This window comes from Rhamphochromis longiceps, linkage group LG8 (genome assembly GCF_057381845.1).
Source record: "Rhamphochromis longiceps isolate RC_006_pf linkage group LG8, R_longiceps_female_GT1.1, whole genome shotgun sequence".
In the NCBI taxonomy this organism is placed as follows: Eukaryota; Metazoa; Chordata; class Actinopteri; order Cichliformes; family Cichlidae; genus Rhamphochromis; species Rhamphochromis longiceps.
In genome coordinates, this window is record NC_140564.1 from 18,642,955 (window position 1) to 18,665,803 (window position 22,849).

Genomic DNA, 22,849 nt, shown 5'->3' on the forward strand with positions numbered 1-22,849 from the left:
TCTGGAAGAGTCCTGTCTCAGTCAATTATAGATGATGTGAGCGGGTGTGTGTGTGTGTTTAGGGCACGGATGGCTTGGGGATAGAAGCTCCTCTTGAGTCTCTCTGTCCTTGCCCGGAAGATGCGGAACCTTCTACCAGATTGCAGAAGTTGGAACAGTTTGTTGCCAGGATGGGACGGGTCCTTCAGTATCTGCGCTGCTCTAGTCCGGCATCTCCTGGTGTAGGTGTCCTGAAGCGGGGGGAGAGCAATCCTGCAGCAGCGTTCTGCTGTGCGGATCACTCTCTGGAGAGCTTTTTGGTCCTTCACACAGCTGTTCCCAAACCACGATGTCATGTTCTGTGTGAGGATGCTCTCCACAGCGCCTGTATAAAAAATCCTGAGGATCTTTGGAGAGACCCTGAACTTCCTCAGTTGTCGTAGGTGATACAGGCGCTGCCTAGCCTTTTTGGTCTGGACCTGAATGTGGGCAGCCCATGTCAGGTCTGAGGAGATGTGGACACCAAGATACTTGAAGGACTGCACCCTCTCCACTGGAGCTCCATTGATGATAATGGGCTTGTAGTCCCTGTGCTGACTCCTTCTGAAGTCCACCACCAGCTCCTTGGTCTTGCTGACGTTCAGCTGGAGGTGGTTGTCCTGGCACCACGATGCCAGATTCTTCACTTCATCCATGTAGGCCGCCTCATCGTTGTTGGAGATGGCACCCAACACCACTGTGTCGTCAGCAAACTTCACAATGGTGTTGGAGCCATTGGTGGCCACACAGTCTGAAGTGTAGAGGGAGTAGAGCAGTGGCGAGAGGACACATCCCTGAGGTGCTCCTGTGCTGATGGTGATGCTGTTGGAGAAGCACCTGCCCACCCTCACCACCTGAGTTCTGCCAGTGAGGAAGTCCAACACCCATGCACACAGACGGCTGTTAAGTCCCAGATCCCTCAGCTTTGTGAACAGTCTGCAGGGCACTATTGTGTTAAACGCTGAACTGTAATCAACAAACAGCATTCGCACATAGTTACCCTGTTTCTTGTCCACATGGCTGAGAGTGGTGTGTAGGACGTGGGCGATGGCATCCTCTGTGGATCTGTTGGATCTGTAGGCGAACTGCAGCGGATCTGTGGTGTCTGGGATGGAGGAGGAGATGATGTTCTTCAGCAGCCTCTCAAACACCTCCATTACTACCGAGGTCAGTGCAACTGGCCGGTAATCGTTCAGGGATGAGGGTTTGCTGTTCTTGGGCACAGGGATGATGGTGGATCTTTTGAAGCATGTGGGGACCACAGACTTCGCCAGGGACTCGTTGAAGATGTAAGTGAACACACCTGGTCCCGCCTCGTCTGGTCCCGCGGTTGCCACACCGTCATTGGACCCGGCTCGTCCTGTTCCAGGCCTCTAGTTGGGCGTTATGGCCATCAAGGCCGGCCTCCGGAGAGAGTTTGTCGCCACCACTGGCTTCGCGGCCGGCCTCCGGACCTGCTCAGTGGCCGCCACTGCCTTCCAAGTGGCCGGCCTCCTGATTGGTTTTGTCTGCACCGCCGCCGTTGCCTTGTGCACGGTTGGCCCCCAGAACTGTTTGCCCGTCGTCACAGTTGCTGTCCGCACGGCCGGTATCCAGAACTGTCTTGGTCCTTGTGTTGTCGACCCCCGGGTCGACCCCCTGAACTTTTCACGGACTTTTGTTGAGCTCTGGTTTGGTTTTTGGTTTTGATTCTGTTTTCCTGTGTTCTTGGACTCATGAATGGTCTTGTTTTGTGTTGGACTGTTTTCTTACGTTTTTGGACTGATTTGGACTCTTGTGCTCCTTGTTTTTTGTCTCGCTGTGTTTCTCTGTGTGCATTTAAGTCGTGTCTTCTGTCATTGTAGTTGCTGGTCCACCTGTGTATCCACCATGTCTCACCCGTGTGTTCTCCCTGCTGTCCATCATCATTCTCCTCTGCTCGTTCTCATTCTTGTTCAGGTTTGTGTTCTGTATTTAGTTTGTTCCCAGTATAGTTTAGTCCTTCCTCCGTTTGCAATTTGTCCATTTTTAGTTTTGTGCTTAATAAACCACCTTCTCACCCTTACACGTGCCTGCAATTGGATCCTCCTTTATTTTACCACACGGCTCATCTCACTCGCTGTGACATGAATAGAACAAACCAGAATTTCCAGCACAGGTTGAAGCATGTTTAGTCCAACAAAAGCTAAAAGAAGCCACATCATCATACTGTATGTCATTAAAATGGGCAGTGAGCATTCAAAATGTCATAATCTCACAACTCGCCCAGAAACTGGATACACCCCCACCACCTGAAAAAAAACCCAATAAGCTTCAGGATTTATTAGAATACCTATCATAGTTGATATCAGAGTTGCTAACCCATTTACATTACTTGATTTGTGCAGTAACAATTTGGACTCAATATATGCTGACTTCATACCACCATGAAAAGCTGGTTGGATACACAAAAATATGTAAGACCACCAAAAGAACCTACATTGCTGATGGGAGTGTCTGCACTGGAGAACTGAACAATGGAAGAAGGTGGCTTGATCTGATGAATCAGGTTTTCCTTTGTATCATGCCTAAGGTCGGGTGGGTCAATACACTCCTAGGAACATATGTCAGCAAGATGCACAAGAGGAAGAAGACAAACTGCTGAAGGCAATGTGATGTTTTGTTTGATGCTTTGACATCCCTGGCCCACTCGAGGTCAGGGATGAGTTCCTGCCCCAAGTGGAGGGGTTTAAGTATCTCGGGGTCTTGTTCATGAGTGACAGGAGAAGGGAGCGGGAGATTGATAGACGGATTGGTGTGGCAGCCGCAGTGATGCGGACTTTGTACCGGTCTGTTGTGGTGAAGAGAGAGCTGAGTGTAAAAGCGAAGCTCTCAAATTACCGGTCGATCTACGTCCCTACCCTCCCCTATGATCAAAAGATGTGGGTAGTGCCTGAAAGAACGAGATCGCGGACACAAGCGGCGGAAATGGGCTTCCTCCGAAGGGTGGCTGGCCTTTCCCTTAGAGATAGGGTGAGAAGTTCGGCCATTCGGGAGGGGCTCAGAGTAGAGCCGCTGCTCCTCCACGTCGAAAGGAGCCAGTTGAGGCGGCATCTGACAAGGATGCCTCCTGGGCAGTAGCGGTTTTTGATACGGGAGACACGGGCGGTTGCCCGGGGTGGCATCGTGGTGGGGGGCGGCATCACGGGCATCAGCAAAACAAAAAAAGAATAAAAATTGCTCGTACTCATGCTGCCCCGACATCAACCAGCGCATATTGGGAATGGTACAGGCACCGATCAGTTTTCTATCATACGTTTGCTGGGGCGCCCTCCGTTTGCGAGCTGCACCTGCTGCTTGCGGCACAGGGAGGAGAGGGCGGGGCGGCGGGGGATTCTCTGGCTGGCTGGAGCAGCATCTAATAACCAACTCGCAAAATAAAACAAAATAAAAACAAAACAACAAACACGAAAACACCAGACATTATGATACAGACTTATAATTTGCACCGATGTTTTTTTGAAATTATTATACGCGAAAGTGTGCGCGAGAGCCTTCGGTGCGCCTGCTTGCTGCTGAAGTCAAAGTAAACTTTATTGTCATCTCCGCTACATACAGTCCAGTATATAGAGAGACGAGACGACGAGGCTCCAGTTACAGCAGTGCAAGTAAACAAACAATAAATATAAGAACAGTAAGAAAATAAATATACGCTTTAGGACTCGGGGTAAAGGGATCAATAACAATTTAAAATTTATAATTTACAGTTTGATGATTTAAAGTCTCATACACAACCCGTCGAAAGGGGAGGGGGGCTGCTGCTTCCAAATAGAGCACATTTCATTCATAATGTTGTAAATTATGTATTCATGATTTGAATCCTGGGTTGTGTGAAATCCTAGAAATAAACCCTAGACAAAGTGAATATGTGAACTAAGGTGTAGGTCTATTAGGTTATGTTGTGGTGATCCTCGGGTTGGGGAATGGGTGTTCATAATGGAGTTCAAAATTAAAACCAATGGAAGATGGACAAGAAAAGTTCAAAGCCATCAGGTGCTCAGTTTAGAAAAAAGAGAAAAGAAGAGGAGAAACGAGCAAAAGATAGAGGTAAGCAAATATGTCATTGGATAATGGCAGGTCATGTATCCTGAAACAATCAGAATCAGAATACTTTATTAATCCCTAAGGAAATTATGTGGGTTACAGTTGCTCCAAAAAGAAATGGTAAAAATAGTAACAGTAACAGACTAAACTCCAAACAATATATTATGTTACAGATTTTAATATTAATTAGTCATTGTCAATTGTTGATTTGTCCTGTTCTCATTGTATGACGAATTATGATGGCTGTTTGGTAGCTGTTTGCATACGGTGCATACTCTCTCTCTCTCTCTTCATGTGTGTGTGTGTGTGTGTGTTTCTCTGGTGAATTTCGACAGCAGTTTTATGTTAATGTACAATCGTTAATATGTTTTATGTGTGTGTGTGGGGGTGGGGTGGGGGCGCGCCAGAGGGAGTGTTAGCCCGAGGTGCCAAACAGGCTAGGACCGCCACTGCTCCTGGGTGAGGTGTTCAGGGCATGTCCCACCGTTAAATATACTACGTCAGATGCTTCATAGACCTTTCATTTTTAATTTCACCTAAATTAACAGAGGAGATCCTGTTCTCTTCAGCATCATTAGCTGTGTCCAAATAAAACACAAAAAACCTCTTAAACTCATCCAGTTTAAGAAGAAGAGTATTTTTTACGGAGAAGTTCTGAGCAATTATGAAATTATGAACGTATGAACTGAATGGCTTTAATAATTAGGCTTGACAGAAGAATGAAGCTATTACCTGCAGGCTACTGTGTCCAGTATGTCTATAACAATCAAAGCTTTGATTGTTCAACCAGCCTCGCAGGATCATTCAAGAAGATGAAACTGTAGAACACGCATCTCAGATTACTGGTTAGTGTAATTACCCGCATAGCATTCTTGTTAGTTGCAATGTATGTCATTTAATTAAAATTAAAATACGGCCATCGAAAACGAACTACACTATTGATAGATCGAGTTCCAAAATTCAAAGCTGCATTCACACCTTTCAACAAAAAAAACACAAGAAAAAAATAATAATTTCTTGCAGACCAAAATAGGCAAGCGTAAATACTCATGAATGTTAAAATGCATACTGTCGGGAATTGGCTACTGGGTTTCCAGGGAAACACTGATAAGTTGTGTTAGCAATCAGTCTCTTTACGTCCTCTTATTAATCATGAATTTGAATGAATTTTTCGACATTTTTTTCTGCAAAATTGAATTATTAATCTCGAAATATCGACTTTATTCTCAAAATGATCGACACTATATTTTTTTTTCTTAATGTGGCCCTAATACTCCATCGTACTTCCGGAAATTTTTGGATAACGACCAACTCACATGTCACATGGAGGCGGTGTCCGGCCAGCTGCAGGATGCACTGAGGGAATAAAAAGAGGGAGGCTGAGGCTAGCTGCATCTGACAACAGGCTGAAAGGACGCACAGGTGCATCAAAGGTAAGACACTGCAGCTTAGGTGAGCTGGACAGAAGGAAGAATTAGGCTACAGTCTGAAAAATGCATGTATTGCATTCTTTTCTCTACTAACATCAGACTGTAGCATTTTAAATTTTAGCAATTTAACTTTCAAAGTTTATATATAGGTAAATTTGTCATTCCATATAGTAGCCTGTGATTGATTGATTCATGTTTGTGTTGCAAGAGCTACATTTTCGTTTTGATGATTTTAATATATATATATATATATATATATATATATATATATATATATATATATATATATATATATATATATATATATACTTTACAAATATACTTTATATATATATATATATATATATATATATATATATATAAAGTATATTTGTAAAGTATATATATATATATATATATATATATATATATATATATATATATATATATATATATATATATATATATATATATATATATGCGATTATAAACAATGTGGCTTTTATGCTCGTTTCAGATGAAGTTGTTTGTAGTCGCTGCGCTTGCTGTGTGCGTCCTCGTACCCGCCGCTCACTGCGCATCCGGATCGATAGGTGTGTATTAGCTAAAGGCCTTTTTTTTCATGAAATATTTTGAATTCACTGTTACACTGAATTTGTACTTATGGGAATCTGAATGTCCTGTTTTTTCACCCCTTTTTTCATCCAGCCTGGTGTTATCACCTCCCATCCTGCAGTGAGTACCCAATATCTCCATTATCTATTATATGTTGCCCACTGAGTGACCCCTCCTCGGTGACGTTACGTGTTCTTTCTGCTCATAGATGACACAACCTGGTCAACAATTTCCCCGGAATATTGCAACGGCACCCGACAGTCACCCATTAACATCGTCTCAGCATCTGCCACACAAAACGCCAATCTGACTGAATTCACTTTTGTAAAGTATGACGACACCTCCGCAATGACGTCAATGACAAATACTGGCGACACAAGTGAGCCCGAGTTTATGGCTTAGTGCTTACAAAAGTTTGTTGTTGTGGGTTGGTGTTTTTTTTTATTTTTTATCTTTGTGTTTCAAAACATATATTTCGACCTAGTTTAACAAAAATAATAATCATCATCATCATCATCATAAAGATAACTTGTCTTACTGGAATTTTTAGCGCCCTTCTCTTTTCTACAACTAAACGCACCCCCTTTGCACCTCAACATTCCCTCTTACTCCTCACCGGTTAGATGTAACCTTATTCTGTTTTTGTTTTTCCACCTTCTTCCAGTCAAAGTGACCCTTAAGAGCGGAGTTAAGATTTCAGGAGGGGACCTGTCCGAGCAATACGACAGCCTACAGTTTCACTTGCACTGGGGCAACGGCTCCTCTGTGCCCGGCTCCGAGCACACAGTGGATGGAAAGCGCTATCCTATGGAGGTACAGATTTATTTTGATGCTGCTGTGTTTCTTCGATAAATTCATATTAAAATTGTAAATAAAATAAAATAAGCAAGCAAACATCTGTATGATCTTTATGAATTTATGTATTTTCCCAGCTGCATATTGTGAACAGCAAGTCATCCTACAATGGGAATACAAGTCTAGCCGTCAAAGACTCCACCGGACTCGCAGCTCTTGGTTTCTTCATCGAGGTAAGAGAAGCAGCGCACGAGATGATGTAATGCCTGTTGTGTTATTCAGTATTCCAACCTCACTGCATTTTGGTGAGGTGTTGTCGCTTGTTGGTCATTTCCTCTTCTGAGCTGTGGAAAACAATAAAATATATATATACTTTTTTTTCCAGGTAATGTCAGGCAATTCAACTGGCCAGCCAGAAAGCTGGCGCAATTTGACCTCTTACTTGGCCAACATCACACAAAAAGGTGATATTTTTTTTGTGGAAAACCTCCTCTCCTCTTTCTGACTCTAAATTGTGTCACCCATAGTTCCTTCATATAGGTCTTGTTTCTGTCTTCAGGCCAGAAAGTTTCAATTGCAGCTGGGTTTTCCCTGGACGACCTGCTCGTTGGTGTGAATCGCACTAAGTATTACCGCTACCTTGGATCTTTGACGACCCCCACTTGTAATGAGGCGGTGGTCTGGACCGTTTTTAAGGAACCAATTAAAGTCAGCAAAGATCTGGTAGGTGTTATTTCATTTCTTTCTTCTGTCTCTTAATTGTCATTGCTGCGAGCACAGATGGTCTATAAGTGGTTCATGAAGCTAATTGGAATATCATCACCAGATTGACCTCTTCAGCACCACAGTGCGTGTCGAAAACAGCACGTCACAACTCATGACAAATGTCTACAGAAGCCTGCAGCCTGCACAGCCAGTGTCAACTCAGAGCGTCAGGGCCTCTGCCTCCTCAACCTGCTTCTCCCTTGGCCTGCTACTTCTCAGTCTTGCACTGGGCTGGATTTGGAGCTAAAATAGAAAGAGAACGTCATCGTCACTTCAGAACATTCGCTCTTTCCCCCATTTAACTAAAACTGACCTTTGCTGATTTTTAGTGTAGCTCTCTGTGTTTGACATAATCACGAAAAGTGTGAAGAACAATTTTTAAAGGTGAAGGCTACCTCTGCACCAATGTTATCTCTCAACAATATCTCTTGATTATGGCTACCTGTGACAAAGCACTTACCTGTTATCAGATTTGAGTCTGAATGCATGCACGCACCTCATGCATGCAAAGTTTACTTTATGCAATGACATGCACAAGTTTTCATTTTGCGAGGCCAACATGGTGTGAACAATTAAGGCATGTTCCACATCTCTGTTGAGCTGCCAGAGCTAGGCGTGGGTGAGAAAGGGATGCATGATATACCTTGATGTTGGCACATGCAACTAGTTTAGTTTACCAGCTGATGATTGAAGGATATGGTGATTTTATTTCTTTGTTATTTGTATTTATTTTAAACTATTGTAACCTTTCTTGCCTCCATTAGTGCAGCTACTGCTGCATTTGAGGTGCACTGTGCTAAAACCACAAAATGAAAAAAGAAAACATGCCGATTCCTTTATGAAGTTCGTGTTTTGAAGGTTTTGTGTGTTACTTTCTCAGATGAAAAAAATTGTTTATCAGTGATGCACATTGCTTATGTCCTTAACACTGTACTGTATTGCTTCAACATGAAGAAAACTGACTTTCCTGATCTTCTTAAATGGCATTTAAAAAATTTTTGTGAATGTTTGTGCCGCTTTACTCTCTTTTTATAAATTCTTGGAAGTTTCTGGAAATTTTGAAATGATACATAGCTGGCTGGAGTGCTTCATAGGTGCATTTGTTACACCTAACTAGGCCAAGCTGTCTGAGCTTTTGAGAGGTGTCTATTCTAGTTTACAAAATGTGCTTCAACAATGTATTTTAGAACAAAGATCCCTAGTTTTATTCCCAACCTGTGAAGCTGCCAATTATTTGTCCACACTGGTTTTAACCTTGCATGACCCATGCCATTTACTAACAAAGCAGGGCAAACAGACCTGTTTAAACTCAAACCGCTTTGAAGGATTTGGCTGTGTGTGTGTAATGGTTAACTAGCCGTATTATCAATGAAAGGTTGGGGTTGCAGTTAATTTGATTTTAACTAAGTGAAACATATTTTTATAACATATTTTTCAGGCCACAAGACGAGCATTCTTATCACATTGCTCTTCTTTTTGTAATGGCGGTATTTGATGTCCTTGAGATAAATAGGTCCCTGCAAACAGGGAGAGGTGTTCCTAATAATGCTATCATCAATCTGTAACTGAACACACAAACAGAACTGTCACTGGAGAATGACAAGTATTTAATCATTGAAAATGAAACATCTTGAATCTGAACCAGATAAGACAACATGAGGTAACATGCCTTCACACTTGTGGCAAGGGCAGTGACGCCAAAGAAATATGTGTTAAAAGCAAAAGACAAAGCTACAAACCAAAACCAAAAGTATAAAATTCAACATTAGGACATTTTAATAGTTTCTGATAACTTATAAATGGTTTTGTTTAAGATTTCTTTCACAGAGATTTTACAAAATGTATATTGTCACTTTACAGTAAGTCTATCTGACTCGAGCTGTGAAAACCACTGAAGGATTTGGTATGTTTCATCTGCAAAGTTAAGCATCTCAGCTTAACACAGCCCAGCCTTAAGAATATTCTACAATGACAGCTATTAATGTCAATGTAAAACAACCAAAACATTGTACATTTGTAAAAACTACACAAATATAAAAAAACAAAATCTTCAATTTACCATAATCCAGATCTGCTTGTGCACTATATATTTTGATATTTTAGCAAAAGCACCAAAATCTAATTATAAATAGATATATTTAAAGATGAAAATGACTTTTGCTGTTAAGTATGTTTGATTTACCTTTTTATCACCCCAAGCACAAGGCGGTTACATAAGACCTTGTTATGAAGAAGTAACCTGTGTGCTTGCGTGTGGTGTTAAATGACGTTTCTTTCTTCTGTAAAGCTCATTGTAATTCAATACAAAAATGTCGCAATATGTTTCAGATGAGAAACTGTATTTATAAAAACCCAGGGGGTTTAAGAGAGGCTTTTTTTGCCACTGGGACTCAATTTGAAACTATTGTGTAACTTTATGCAAGTAAGATGACATAAAGTCATTCTATTAATAACCCGCCAGTGGAAAAAAGGGAGAAGTAAACACTGACTCAAGAAAATTACAAACTCATGTTTCTTATAATCTCATTGGTTAGCAGCAAAATAAAAATCAAGAGGAGAGAGCTGCTTCTCAGCGATGAATGCGATCCCAAGAAGATGCAGGTGCATTCTTTTGGGAATCGAGGATTTGTTGGAGTGGAAGTTGAAGGAGGAGCTGGACATCTAAGCCAGTCTACAGCGATGGATTTTGGTGTGACATCATCTTGGTTCAGGTCTCCATTTGTGAGCATCCAGTAGGAATTATCCTTGAAGAAATAGGTATTTCCTTAACAACAAAAAGAAAAAAAGAACACGAAAAGCAATGCAGCTGTTATTTTGTTTCATCAAATTATGAATAAACCAACCCACACAAACTGGATGCTGATTAAAAGGAGTGGAAGACAGCAGCACATTGTAGTTTTTGTAACTACAAAGTAGTTATGTGGTTAGCTCCTGCACTTATGAGGGCTCAGAAAGTGTACTTCTAAATCCTGTCATTTCAAAAGCTCTCTTACCCTGAAGCCAAAGTTTTCAACAGCTTTATTAAAAATACTAAAATTACTGTACTAAATAAATACAAAAATTAAAAATTAGCCCTTTCTGGGTCAGCTGGGAGGCATCCACTGATTTTCAACAAATCACCCACCTGTTAAATTAGTCATATTTGGATTGTCATTCTAATATAAAGTATGCTTTGATGTGATACTACTACTTTTCATACTACATGAAGTAATGAAATAGGCTATGACATGGCATTTTTTTGTGCAGGAATCTTTCCTTTATTCATTTATCTACTTGAATCATGTTGCATCTCAGTGTAAGATGTTATTTAGAACTTCTTATCTTAATCAGCGCTCTTCCACTCCTTTCTGTGCGTCATTCCCTTGAGCGTCTTGGGTGTGACAGCTGACAAAAGCTATCTCCCAAAATAACTTCTCTATCATTGTTGTGTATTTATCTAGAGCAAAGGTGGACAATTCATTTTCCCAAAGGGCCAAGTGAGAAACTGTACCAATAAGCTTAATCCTTATTGGTGCCCAGTTTCTCATGTGGCCCCTTGGGGAAATGAATTGCTCAACTCTGATCTCAAGTTTGTAATAGAAGATCATCACATATGTCTCCATTTTAACACAATGTTACCTTCTCGCCAGCTAATGATGCCATCGATATGGGCAGGCATTCCTTCCCATAGGGTGTTTTCCCGTGGATATCCTTGCTCTGGTTGGATGGTCCTCTGTCCATTCTCAATGTTTTCGTTAAACCTCCAAAACTCCCCTCCGCTGAACAGGTATGTTTTGCCATTATGAGCCCAGTTGAAAGCAGCGTCCACCCTGTTCACTGTCTCACCCGACTTCTTCTTCATGCCCCAGTCAGAGAGAGGCCGAGGGTAACCGGCCATAGCCACTGTGTCCTTGAAGACCCAGTACTGAGCTCCTGGACATGGCGAAAGCAAAACAGAATATTTCAACAGAAAATCACTTAATGTGAGTCGGAACCATATCCTGGTGAATTCTTCGGTTTATCAGCAGAAAACCAAACTGGAAAGTACCGATAATACAGACCCAGTGATACAGGCAATGACCCAAAAGATACAGCAGAAGGTTTGAATGTAAAGAAGTGAAAATATTTGTCTGGGGCAGATCTGTTCAGGACATTGTCTTCAGCTGCATTTCACTTAGCGAGGACAAAACTGAAGGCAGGAAAGACCAAATACAAAAACAGCAGAAAACAGCAGCATTAAAAGCCTGGAACAGAAAGAAAACACCAGGACAAACTGGACCATATTGGCTGACTTTAAAAGTTTAAAAATAAGTATTTTATTTATTATTATTATTATATTAATTTGTACATATTAAAAATAAATCCTCATTGTTTTAACACCCTTTTTTGTTCTGCCTCTTAATTAAAAACTTACAATCTGCACTCCAGTTGCATCTCAATTGTTTCGTCTTCACATCTATTGTGGCAGCGTGTTGAGCCAAAATAATAAAAAAAATGCATCACTGTCTAAACACTTCTTGACCTAAATGACGTATATGAAAATATTTATATATGATTTAACATTTCACCCCCCACTCAAAAAAACCACCATGTTTAAAATATAACAGACGTGAGAAGTCACCCACTTCTCACGTCTCTGAACGGCCAAAATTAGATCACCTGAGGCCATACATAACCACAAGATTTAGCTTCTCACCGATGAAGAAGATGATGCGGCTGTCACTCTTCCTCTCATACACAGCATCGATCTTGTTTATTCCTTCTGGAAGGCCCATCCAGAAGTTTTTGATCTGAGCCGGATTTAAGGACACCAAAGATCCATCTTGCTGGGTTCTCCAGAACTGTGCACCTTTTTGAAGAGAAGACACAAAAGAAACAACACGGATAAATAAAATAAAAATACATTTTTTTGACGAATGTGGAAAATTAATTGAGATGTATTTTTTATTCTGTTCAGCACAGATCCACTTTTTCATACCTTTAAAGAAGAAGACCTCTCCCCTAATGTTTCCTATAGCATCAAAGCCTCCCTGACACCGCTCTTGGAATGATGGATCAGAACTAGGAGAGAAAATTGAATCAAAATCAAGTTAAACTTTGCTTTTACTGCATTTGTTTGATAAATACACTAGAGGGTGCTGTGGGGCCAAGAATGCCACAGTGAGAGTCTTTAAGCTACCACTTAAATTAAATAGACTACTACCTTACGATTATATTCACAGAGATTTTTACCCCAAGCTTCATTCATCCAGGAACACACACATTCATACAAGTACGTTTTTTCTATACTTAAGTACAATGTCTAACATTTGTTAACACACGCTCAGACACCAATGGAGCCGTGAGGTTTTAGTATCTTTCCCTTTACGTTGACATGCAAACTGCAGCAGCAGGGTATCAAACTATCAGCCTTTTGACTGATAGGGGCCACAGCCTTCCCTAATTAGTCATTCTTCTTTTTTTTTTTATGTGACTCTGTCTGAATGCATTAATAGTATATTCATAGCTTGTAAAGTCAAATATTATGTGATGATTATCTGGATTAAAGTGCAATCCAGATAATCCCCCCACCCCCAATCCCTCCCATGGTTCAGCTCACTGCTGTGTTGGCCTCGGTGGAGGTGGACTGGGCAGGCGTGGGAAGTGGGGATCATCACCACCTGGTCGGTCAGCATCTTTCACACCTGCAACAGAAGAGTGACAGAAGACACTGTGGAAGAGGAAACGAAAGCTGACGACAGTATAAGAAAAACTCAGCAGGCAACCCACATTCTTCTCAGTGTGCAGAGGTGTTTGTCACACAGGATGCAAGGCTTTTTCTTTTTTAAGACATGAGGAAGATATTCAGTTACATCACTGCATGAATGCAGTATTGCACACAAAACCAGATTAAAACAGTGTTATTGCATTACTGTATTATTTTTATCTTTTGTAGACGTTTTACGTTTTATAGCGTATTAAGCTATAACAGAAATATATCAGTAATGAATATCTGAGAACAACTGTGTAAGAGTTTTATAAAACCTAAGTGTAAAGTGCAATTTTATAAACTAGAAACAAATAGCAGAGACAGCTTATATTTGCAGGACCACATGTCCTCCATGTACATTTGCCCAAATCAAGAGTGGTCATTAGGACTGTGCCATATATCATCTATGATAAGCCCAGTATCATTTTTTATGTGATATAAAAATATCATATTTAGTTCATTTCAGTTTTATTTATTTAGCACCAAACCATAAAGCACTCATCTCAAGGTGCTTTACTGTAAGGCAAGAAGGCTATAACAATAGAGAGAAAACCCCAACAATCAGATGACCGCTGATGAGAAAGCACTTGGCAACAGTAGGAAGGGAAAACTATTTTTTAACAGGAACAAGGCTCAGTGAGGGACAGCCATCAGCCATGACCGATATTGATATGCCATGCCTTTAAGGGAGCGCGAGAACCCTGCAAAATATGCAAGAAAACTGTTTCCGCTGAAAGTGGAAACAATGACCTTAAATGTCTACATGGTGTGCTGCTCAGAGCACTGGCTAGCTGCGCTTGCTAGTAGGTAATCAGTGACTGTTGCTCATTAAAAAAGAGGGATTGAAGACGATGTTCATTAACCTACATAATGTAGGTTGCTAAATGTAAGCATCAATATAAAAATATTTATTATTTTTTTCAATATCATCATTAATATTCTTATCAAAAACTATGTTGAAATATCATGGAATATGTGATACATTTTTGAGGCTATATTGCTGAACTCTTGTGGTCATGTTAAATGGATGGTTGATATAACTTACATAAAAAAAATCAAGTAATATAATTCACAAATTCACAATCAGTTTGAAAGGGCAAATGGATATGAAGAAAGATTTATTGCTACAATAGTGGTATGATATGGCAATATGAGTGTAATACTCCACCACTATTTTTACATCATCAAGTGCCAGATACTGATTTGACGAGTGTACGACTAGTCAGACTGACCGTAAAGCTGCTGGATGGCGAGCCTGTCATCCATGGCCAGTTTAAAGTGGGCAATGTCTTCCACGGGACCCTGATAGTACGGCCTCATGATGGATGGATCAGAGGAGGAATGAGAAAGGCCCAGTGCATGGCCAAACTCATGCACTGCAACTGTGAACAAGTCAGTACCTCTGCTATCACCTGTGGAAGTGTGAAGGAAAAGTGTTACCGTTTCACAAGAAAGCAAAGAAAACCCACTTAAAATTAGATAGTGGACATTCTGGGTAAGTGAATGATGAGGTTTTTTGTATTCTTCATATCCTTTTATATACCTGCGGAGCTCCAGATCTCATCGTCATCAAAGTGTGTATCACCAGATATGTCAAGTGTTCCTGGGAAAAAGGCATGGGCCAGAGTGCCACCTTGCCCATCAAAAGGGTACCCATCGTCGTGAAACATGTGGTCAAAAGACACTCTGATGTCCCCGTTAGCTGTGGCCCCATTGTTGTCTCTCCTCAGCTGACGGAAATTCAAAGGGGCCACGTCACTCCAGGCTTTGAAGGCATGAGTCAGGAGGCTTTCCACGTCATTGTTAGCCAAGCCGGGGGAGGTGGAGGGATTTGGGTAGCTGTGGATACTGGAGACAGAAAACTTAAATGCTGTGACTTGTGTATTTTTCACATTCCTCTTTTTTTAATCACACATGATGTTTTAATACTGTCCCGAATTCTTTTGATTGAGGTGTGAGACAAACAACCACTGGTCCAGATGTGTCAAAACAATGATTTTATTAAACACACGCGTGGAAAGAAATACACCATCACAATTCTCAGCATAAATCTCCGCTAGAAAGCACACTTCAAATGGTTTTTATATATCAGGGTTCACGCCTCCTCTTGTGTCAGGCAGATACATGTCATGCATAAATTACAGTTAATGAAAGTCACCTTTAACACACCTAAAGAGACATTTTCACCGTCTCCGAGCCAGATGTTTCCTGTGGATGTTCTCCTTCTCGCTTATCTCTGGAACATCACACATTCTGCAAAATCTGTTGCTTATGCAGGTACAAATTGCAGTTACAAGCAAGTCTCACCTCTACCCTAAAAAATAAATCTACGTAATGTCTGTGTCTGTAAGCGTGCTTGCTTTGACCTTTCTGCACTGTGTCACCTTTCACAATATGTCATCTAGACAGTCAGATGAAGCTTGTAACCCTCAAAAACAGAATGCCAACTCTTTTATGCGCACATTTGCAGTATGTGTAATAATATAATTAAAACTACATGTTTAATAAATGTTTTCAAAAAATGCCACTACTCAAAGATCTCGTTGTCTCACTCCTCGGTCCATTCAGCCACCTCCACCAACGGCATTATGGACCCTGGACCGATTGGCCCCGAATCCACAGCCCTATACATACACAGCTGTATACATACAGCATATTAAAATGTCATTAAAATTCAGCCTTGCAGAAGGCTTATGTTATCTAAAAGTGGAGCCTTCCCTTTTTCTCAATTTTTTTCTCCTTCATTACAAGTTACAGGTCAAATTTAACAAAACAAAAAACAATTTAAACATCAAATTCCAAGGTGTCACTTTGATGCCACATGCTGGTTTGCAAAGTCCTCAAATTTGGCTGAGGTAGACTTATTAAGATACGACATTTCAAGTCATAGGTGGATCTGATTGTACAGAAGAGGATTATGGCCACTCTTTTCTCAGAATTCTGGAAAAGAAGAAAAAAAGATGTGCTCTCTTTTTTTCTGGTGGCCCTAATCTTCTATTTTCTTCTGTATAATTGAGAAACCAAGCAACACTGCATTTATAGGCTGTAATATAGGCTTGTTGTTCTCATATTTGTGCAACAACACAAGAACACAAGTTATCATAATGGAAAGCTTTAGAATTTTTAAATCCTGCATGCTAGCACTTACTTCAACCTTTAACCTTCAAATGGTAACAGGTTCTCCTCTTTTTCAGCATGTGGGTAAATTTTCTATAATAGAAAGGTGCTATATAGTTGTACTTATATTCAAACTGAGCACTGGTGGAAGACTTGCTCTACCACTTGAGCCACATCCACTCACACATCATTCTGTTAGCACCACACACTATCAGATAGCTTCCTCAATAAAATGCCTCTTTAATCCTGACTTAGTTCCTATATTTGATGTAACATGACTAGCTTGTTGGCCATGACAACTTATGGGGTAAAAAACATGTCAAGTGTTCCTGGGATATTCCCATGATTCATACACATATGATAAAACCACAATGTCACAATCATCACACGAAACCAACCTCCATGTGAGATCTGTCTTATCCCACTTTAGGCCTGATAGTGCATATCTTTTCCTCCTCCTTCGCCTCCTCAGTATGTCGTCTCTTCCGACAATATCAGGAAGAGAGCATCGTGGTTTAGACATTAGTTTGAGCGTTTCCGGGTCTGGAAGAGAAGATGATTAAATATCATGTGTTGAAATGAAAGAAGGTGTTGCAAGAACTGCAAGGCCTCATGTGACCCCTGTCTAGAAAAAAAATGTACAGTGTTGTGCAAAAGTCTTGAGCCATCACTAATTATATTGCATTTTTCCTGTGAAAATGGGAAGAAGGAAATTGCTGAAATGTGCAAATATACACTACCAGTAAAATGTTTTGGAAACATTTTCTCGTTTAATGTTTTTTCTTTATATTGATGACTATTTACATTGTATATTCTCACTGAAGGCATCAAAACTATGAATGAACACATTTGGAATTATGTAGTAAACCAAAAAATGTGAAATAATTAAAAACATGCTTTATAGTTTACATTCTTCAAAATAGCCACCCTTTGATTTAATTACTGCTTTGCACACTCTTGCTATTCTCTTGATGAGCTTCATGAGGTTGTCAGCTGAAATGGATTTCTCTTTACTTAGCTGATTGGTTCTTGCCAGAATATGAATTAACAGTTGTAAAAATAGGGCTGTTAGCTGTGTACCAACCTGACTTCTGCACAACACCACTGATGGCCCCAACCCCATTAAGAAGGCAAGAATTTCCACAAATGACAAGTCACACCTGTGAAGTGAAAACCATTTCAGGTGACTACATCATGAAGCTCACTGAGGGAAGGCCAAGGGTTTGCAGCGCTGTTAACAAAGCAAAGTGTGGCTACTTTCTGGAATCTAAAACATGAGACATACTTTATCAATTTTTTCCTTGCTACATAGTTCCACATATCTTGCTTTGTATATTTGATGTCTTCAGTATGTATCTACGATGTAGAAAGTAGTAAAAATAAAGAAAAGCCATTAAATGAGAAGGCATGTCCAAAGTTTTGACTGGTAGTGTATATGGAAATACAATGTCATCAACATAGCCCGAACTCTTTTTTTAGGGACGTTTTCTTGTCATTTGCAGTTGTTATTTCTTGATATGTCAAGCTTTCAGCTAATACCTTTTTGGGAATAACCTTGGTGCAAAAAACTACCTAATGCCTGTGAATGTCAATGACAATGTGTTTTTGCAATGACCTGCAGGTAATAAAGTGTATAAAAAGGGTTCAAACTGATTCATTTGTTGGATTTGGTGCCTTTTTTTCTGCTTGATGGATGGGAGCAGCTACAATGTTTGCTTTCCTTAACATTTATGAACAGCTTTATTTATTTATTTAGTTATTTTATTATTTATATTTTTTTATTAGTTTTTCTGTTTTCACAAATAGTACATAATTACATAACATAATTAAGTGTACAATTCAGAACCAAAAATAAATAAATAAATAAACAAAAACAAATAGACTGATAACTAAGCACAGAACACCAGCTCAGTTCCATCTAAAAAATAAATAAATAAATAAAGAGAAAATACAATACAATACAATACCTGTGGTCCCAGTAGTACTTTGCAGTTTGAACACTCAAGAGAATCCTTGTAACATAATATTAGAAACATCAGGTTCCACATAATTCAAGTATGGTTCCCACACCTTAAAGAATTGATCTGTTTTTGAGTGCAGTATACATGTAAGATATTCCAATGGCACTAGATCCAACACTACTCTTTGCCAACCTTTAATAGTTGGTGCTTTTTCATAAATCCATTGGAGTAGTATATTCTTCCTTGCCGCATAGGTGAGAACACAGTACAATCTCCTATTATTCTTGGATATTAATCGCCGGCTGGGGAGGCCCAGTATGAGAGACAGAGGGTCCAATTCACAACCGAAAATCGTCTCCATTTCAGATAACACATTAGACCAATATTCTTGCAATTTCAAACATGACCAGAAGCTGTGAGTTAGGGTACCAATTTCTGTCTTACATTTGAGGCACATGGGTGAAAGGGTAGGATTATATTGATGATGTCTGCGAGATATGGATATATGCATTCTGTGTATGATTTTTAACTGTATTGCTTTGGTACGATTACAAACTGAGATTGATTTGGCATAACTCCAGACATCTTTATATTCTTCATCATCAATTGCTATACCTAACTCCTTTTCCCATGTGCCTTTAAGCCTCTGTGACATCACTGAAAGTACAGAATATAAAGCATTGTAAAATATATTCACAGGTACCTCTTTGTCTGTTAAAAATAATAATTTTTCAACAGGGGAGACTTCATGACTCTCACTAAAGTTAGTACTTTGTAAAATATAATGCCTTATCTGTAAGTAACGGAAAAAGTCATGTTTGGGGAGAGAATATTTCTCAACCATTTGGTCAAATGGCATAACTACATTGTCGGAGAATAAGTCCCTCAGTCTCTGAATGAACCGTTTTATGAACAGGTGGTTGGATGAAGGACTCCTGGCAGCTTTTTCCCAGTAAAAGTTTTTAATGTCAGTTAAAAATTGACATGGTAAATTCAGGTATTTTGCAATCCACATGAATTCTCCATCTATCTCATCTACACCTGGACCTCTATGTCTTATATGGCAACAACTGAGCATGAATTAAAAAAAGTATCGAAGCAAAAAAATTTGCATTTATGATATTTTATAATCAAGTTATTCGAGATTAGGGATGGGTATCGTTTAGGTTTTATCCGATACCGGTGCCAAATCGGTACTTTTGAAACGGTGCCGGTGCTCAAACGGTGCTCAAACCGGTGCTTAAAGAATGGAGAACACAAAATTGGTCCAAAAACCTCTCATGGTCAGCTGGTTTTTTGTAAAAAGATAACAATGTTAGCCTTTTCTGCAGCTATGGGGCATATATGGTATCACTCTTAGCTGGAAGCAGTGCTTACACAATGGAAAAAATACAAACTTTGTCCAAAAACCTCTCATGTTTAGCTGTTTCCCTCTTTTTCTTTGGTCATTTTAGCCTTTTTGGCCAGGGTGAAGGGAGTATCTGCCATCAAACAAGAAGACAGCCGCATGTAGCTATGATGATGTTTGCTAGTTCACCTTACATGCATTAATGTAATAACGTGGTTAGCCTACTCAACGTAAATTACACACGAACAACATTAAGCTACTCACGCAGAGAAGAACGGCTGCTGCTGCCATCAAATACGGCGCATTTCTCGGCTTTTAAAAAAAAACGCTATGCCTCGCCAGGTGTTTCATCGGATTCGAGGTGTTACCTCCTTTGACAGTATCACAGTATCAGCTTAAAGCACTTGTTGCAGGCTGCTGAGTTTGCATATTTTGCTGTGAAGTACAGCCAGACTTTTGACCGCTTAGCCTTGGGCATTTTTAATCTGTAGCTCTGCATAAAAGAACGTACGTACCTGGGCCCGCCTACTATCCTCGGAAACGTAAAATGATTGGCTAGAAGTGTGTCACAGCTCAGGGAAAAAAAGCACCGAAATAAAGCACCGAAATGTGCGCTGCTTTTCGGTCTGGTTACTACCGTTTATGTCAGAACCATCATGGCACCGGACACCGGTACCCATCCCTATTCGAGATACTCAATGAATCATTGCAGATGTAGATAAGTGGCTTAACAAACATGAGTGAAAAGCCAAGAAAAACACTGAACTATCCCTAGAAAGTTTGGAGAACTATTGCTCAAGACCACTTAAAAAATTATTGATTGATTTAAAAAGTTGTAAAACACTCTGGCTCCTTAGAAGCAAATTGCAAAGAAATGAGGGGTAACTCGAGAGCTTTGCACAAAGAATTGTGTATAAATACAGTAATACATTCTCCTAACAGATGTGAGTTAAGAATAACTTACCAAGCTTCCCAGTTTCCCGGAGCCCTCCGAATCTCTGCATGGTACGAACAGCTTCTTCAATCCCTTCTTTCGTCAGCAGCTGACTTGTATGTGGGTCAGGACGAGGAAGGTACCCATACCTACCGAGCCAGTCCTGGACACAAAACAAGAAGAAATTGGTTGATTTCCCAAACTTGATTACTAATGAGGCTAGAAAATGTAAATGCATCCTCACCACAGTGAGTCAGTCATATCTAGCAAGGGTCTACTTTGATGTCATAGGAGTATTTGATACGCACTGTATCCTGCTCCACTTATGACAACGGATCAATCTGAACAAGCGCAGCCCTTTTTTTTCATTAACATTGCATGATCCTCTCTATGTTAAGCAAGTTGATTGATAGCATAAATGCTGTAGAGCAGTGTGTACCACAAAACACACAAGCACACAAAATACACACTTTACACACATACACTGAAACAATGAAATCTCTTTCTTGAACGTGATTTTGAAACCTGCGGTACTCTTACATGTCCTCCACCCTGCAAGCTGCACTTTGACAGGAAAAAGGTGGTGGCTTATTCCATCAACCGTCCTCTTTGATCTCTGCCTTCAAACTCCCTTACTCCCTTACACACACACACACACACACACACACATGCACACATATACACACATATATCTATATCTATCTATCTATACATATATACATATATATAAAATAATTTACCCCCAGTGAGATTTGCAGCAGTGTCATCCGGGATTTATGCTCTTTTTTCAATCAAAGAAGTAAAACATTTTTCTTTCTCATAACCAAGCCACACATGATATACACATACCACGAAATATAGCGATATTAATTCATATTTGAGGAACTGGAAGTGGGAAGCTTATCGTGCTTGCACGTCACATTTCATGTGAAGTGTGTAACGTAATGTCTATTCTACTTATACAACTAGTGGTTTTTCTGATGAAGGACTAATCTCTCAGAATGGTCAAAAGAAAGTCCCCAAAGCGTTTCATATGTTTGATATATTCTTATAAACCTCAAGAATCTCATATTAAATACCTCTATCTCTCCCCCCCCCCCCCCCCCCCAACACACACACACACACACACACACACGTGTTTTACCATCTGAAATGAAAAACACGTGGAAATACAATTTCCGATAAAGTACACATTAAATGTCAGATTAAAATCATATGTATATGATATATAGGATTCAAAAGGATACAAAAACAAACTGATGCAAAAGTAACACATACCCTACACTTTCCTCCCCACTTTCAGATACATCAAAGGAATCCACACAGCTGCCGATAAACGTTTACAACTCATAGAGGAATTTTTGTGTGTCGTGAATATTTTGTACTCACCACGGCTCTGCTGTATTGGTCAGGCCCTGCTAATGTGCTTCCCGTAAAGGTCCATATCATTAACAGCAGAAGGCAAAACTCCATCCCAGTCACTGCAAGAAAAGAGGAGGAAAAGTGCTCCACATCATTAACAGGATGTTTAATATTTGGAGGATTCTTGTTTATAATTCCGCAGCTTTCTCTAAATCAGCACATATTCAGGGGAACAGAGACGATGCTCACCGCTTGTTCTTCTTCAGCTGCTTCAGTCTCTCTTGGGACTAGGCTTGGTGGATCGATCGGGGAACTGTTGAGGCGTTCCAGTTACCTCGGAAATGAGAGTTGAGGGCTTTCAATAGTGAAGTCGCATTAGCAAGAAAAAACAGGATTTGATTTTCTCTGGCAAGGTAGAGAGATTCATGCAATACTACAAATACGTGTTTTTGGATCACTGGAAATATTTCTTGTTTTTTGTTGCTTTGTTTTTTACATCACTACCAATAGTTCTTTTTTAAACTAAAAACCAGCTGCAGTATATCCAGGAATAGAGCCTGGACAATGATCTGCTTATGGCTATTTAACGAGTCATAAGTATAAATCAGTCGCAGTACACATTACACGTTTAATTTGACGTGTTCAATTTGAAGTTAGAAGTTTCAGAGTTCCAGTTGGAACCTCAAACGCCTCATGAAGCTGCCTCACAGTCGAAGATGGCTAAGTGTTCAAAAC

At 40.1% G+C, this 22,849-nt stretch overlaps 2 protein-coding genes across 2 annotated transcripts; one reads left to right on the top strand and one right to left on the bottom strand.

Moving 5' to 3' along the window:
- The first annotated feature begins 1,404 nt into the window (after positions 1-1,404).
- On the top strand, positions 1,405-8,609 carry LOC146663488 (carbonic anhydrase 4-like). The gene is made up of 7 exons (XM_085417371.1): positions 1,405-1,606; positions 6,313-6,483; positions 6,769-6,917; positions 7,037-7,132; positions 7,285-7,363; positions 7,459-7,622; positions 7,726-8,609. The coding sequence occupies exons 1-7, from the start codon at positions 1,405-1,407 to the stop codon at positions 7,909-7,911; spliced, it is 1,047 nt and encodes a 348-aa protein (XP_085273497.1). The 3' UTR covers positions 7,912-8,609.
- A 645-nt stretch (positions 8,610-9,254) lies between these two features.
- mmp25b (matrix metallopeptidase 25b) lies at positions 9,255-22,410 on the bottom strand. Its single transcript, XM_085416270.1, has 11 exons — positions 22,364-22,410; positions 22,142-22,233; positions 20,783-20,915; positions 16,908-17,052; positions 14,936-15,240; positions 14,625-14,804; positions 13,243-13,327; positions 12,622-12,704; positions 12,340-12,492; positions 11,283-11,576; positions 9,255-10,428 (listed from the first exon to the last, which is right to left on the bottom strand). Exons 2-11 carry the CDS (start codon positions 22,223-22,225, stop codon positions 10,163-10,165), a joined length of 1,728 nt encoding a protein of 575 aa, XP_085272396.1. The 5' UTR covers positions 22,226-22,233; positions 22,364-22,410; the 3' UTR covers positions 9,255-10,162.
- Between the last annotated feature and the right edge of the window lie 439 nt (positions 22,411-22,849).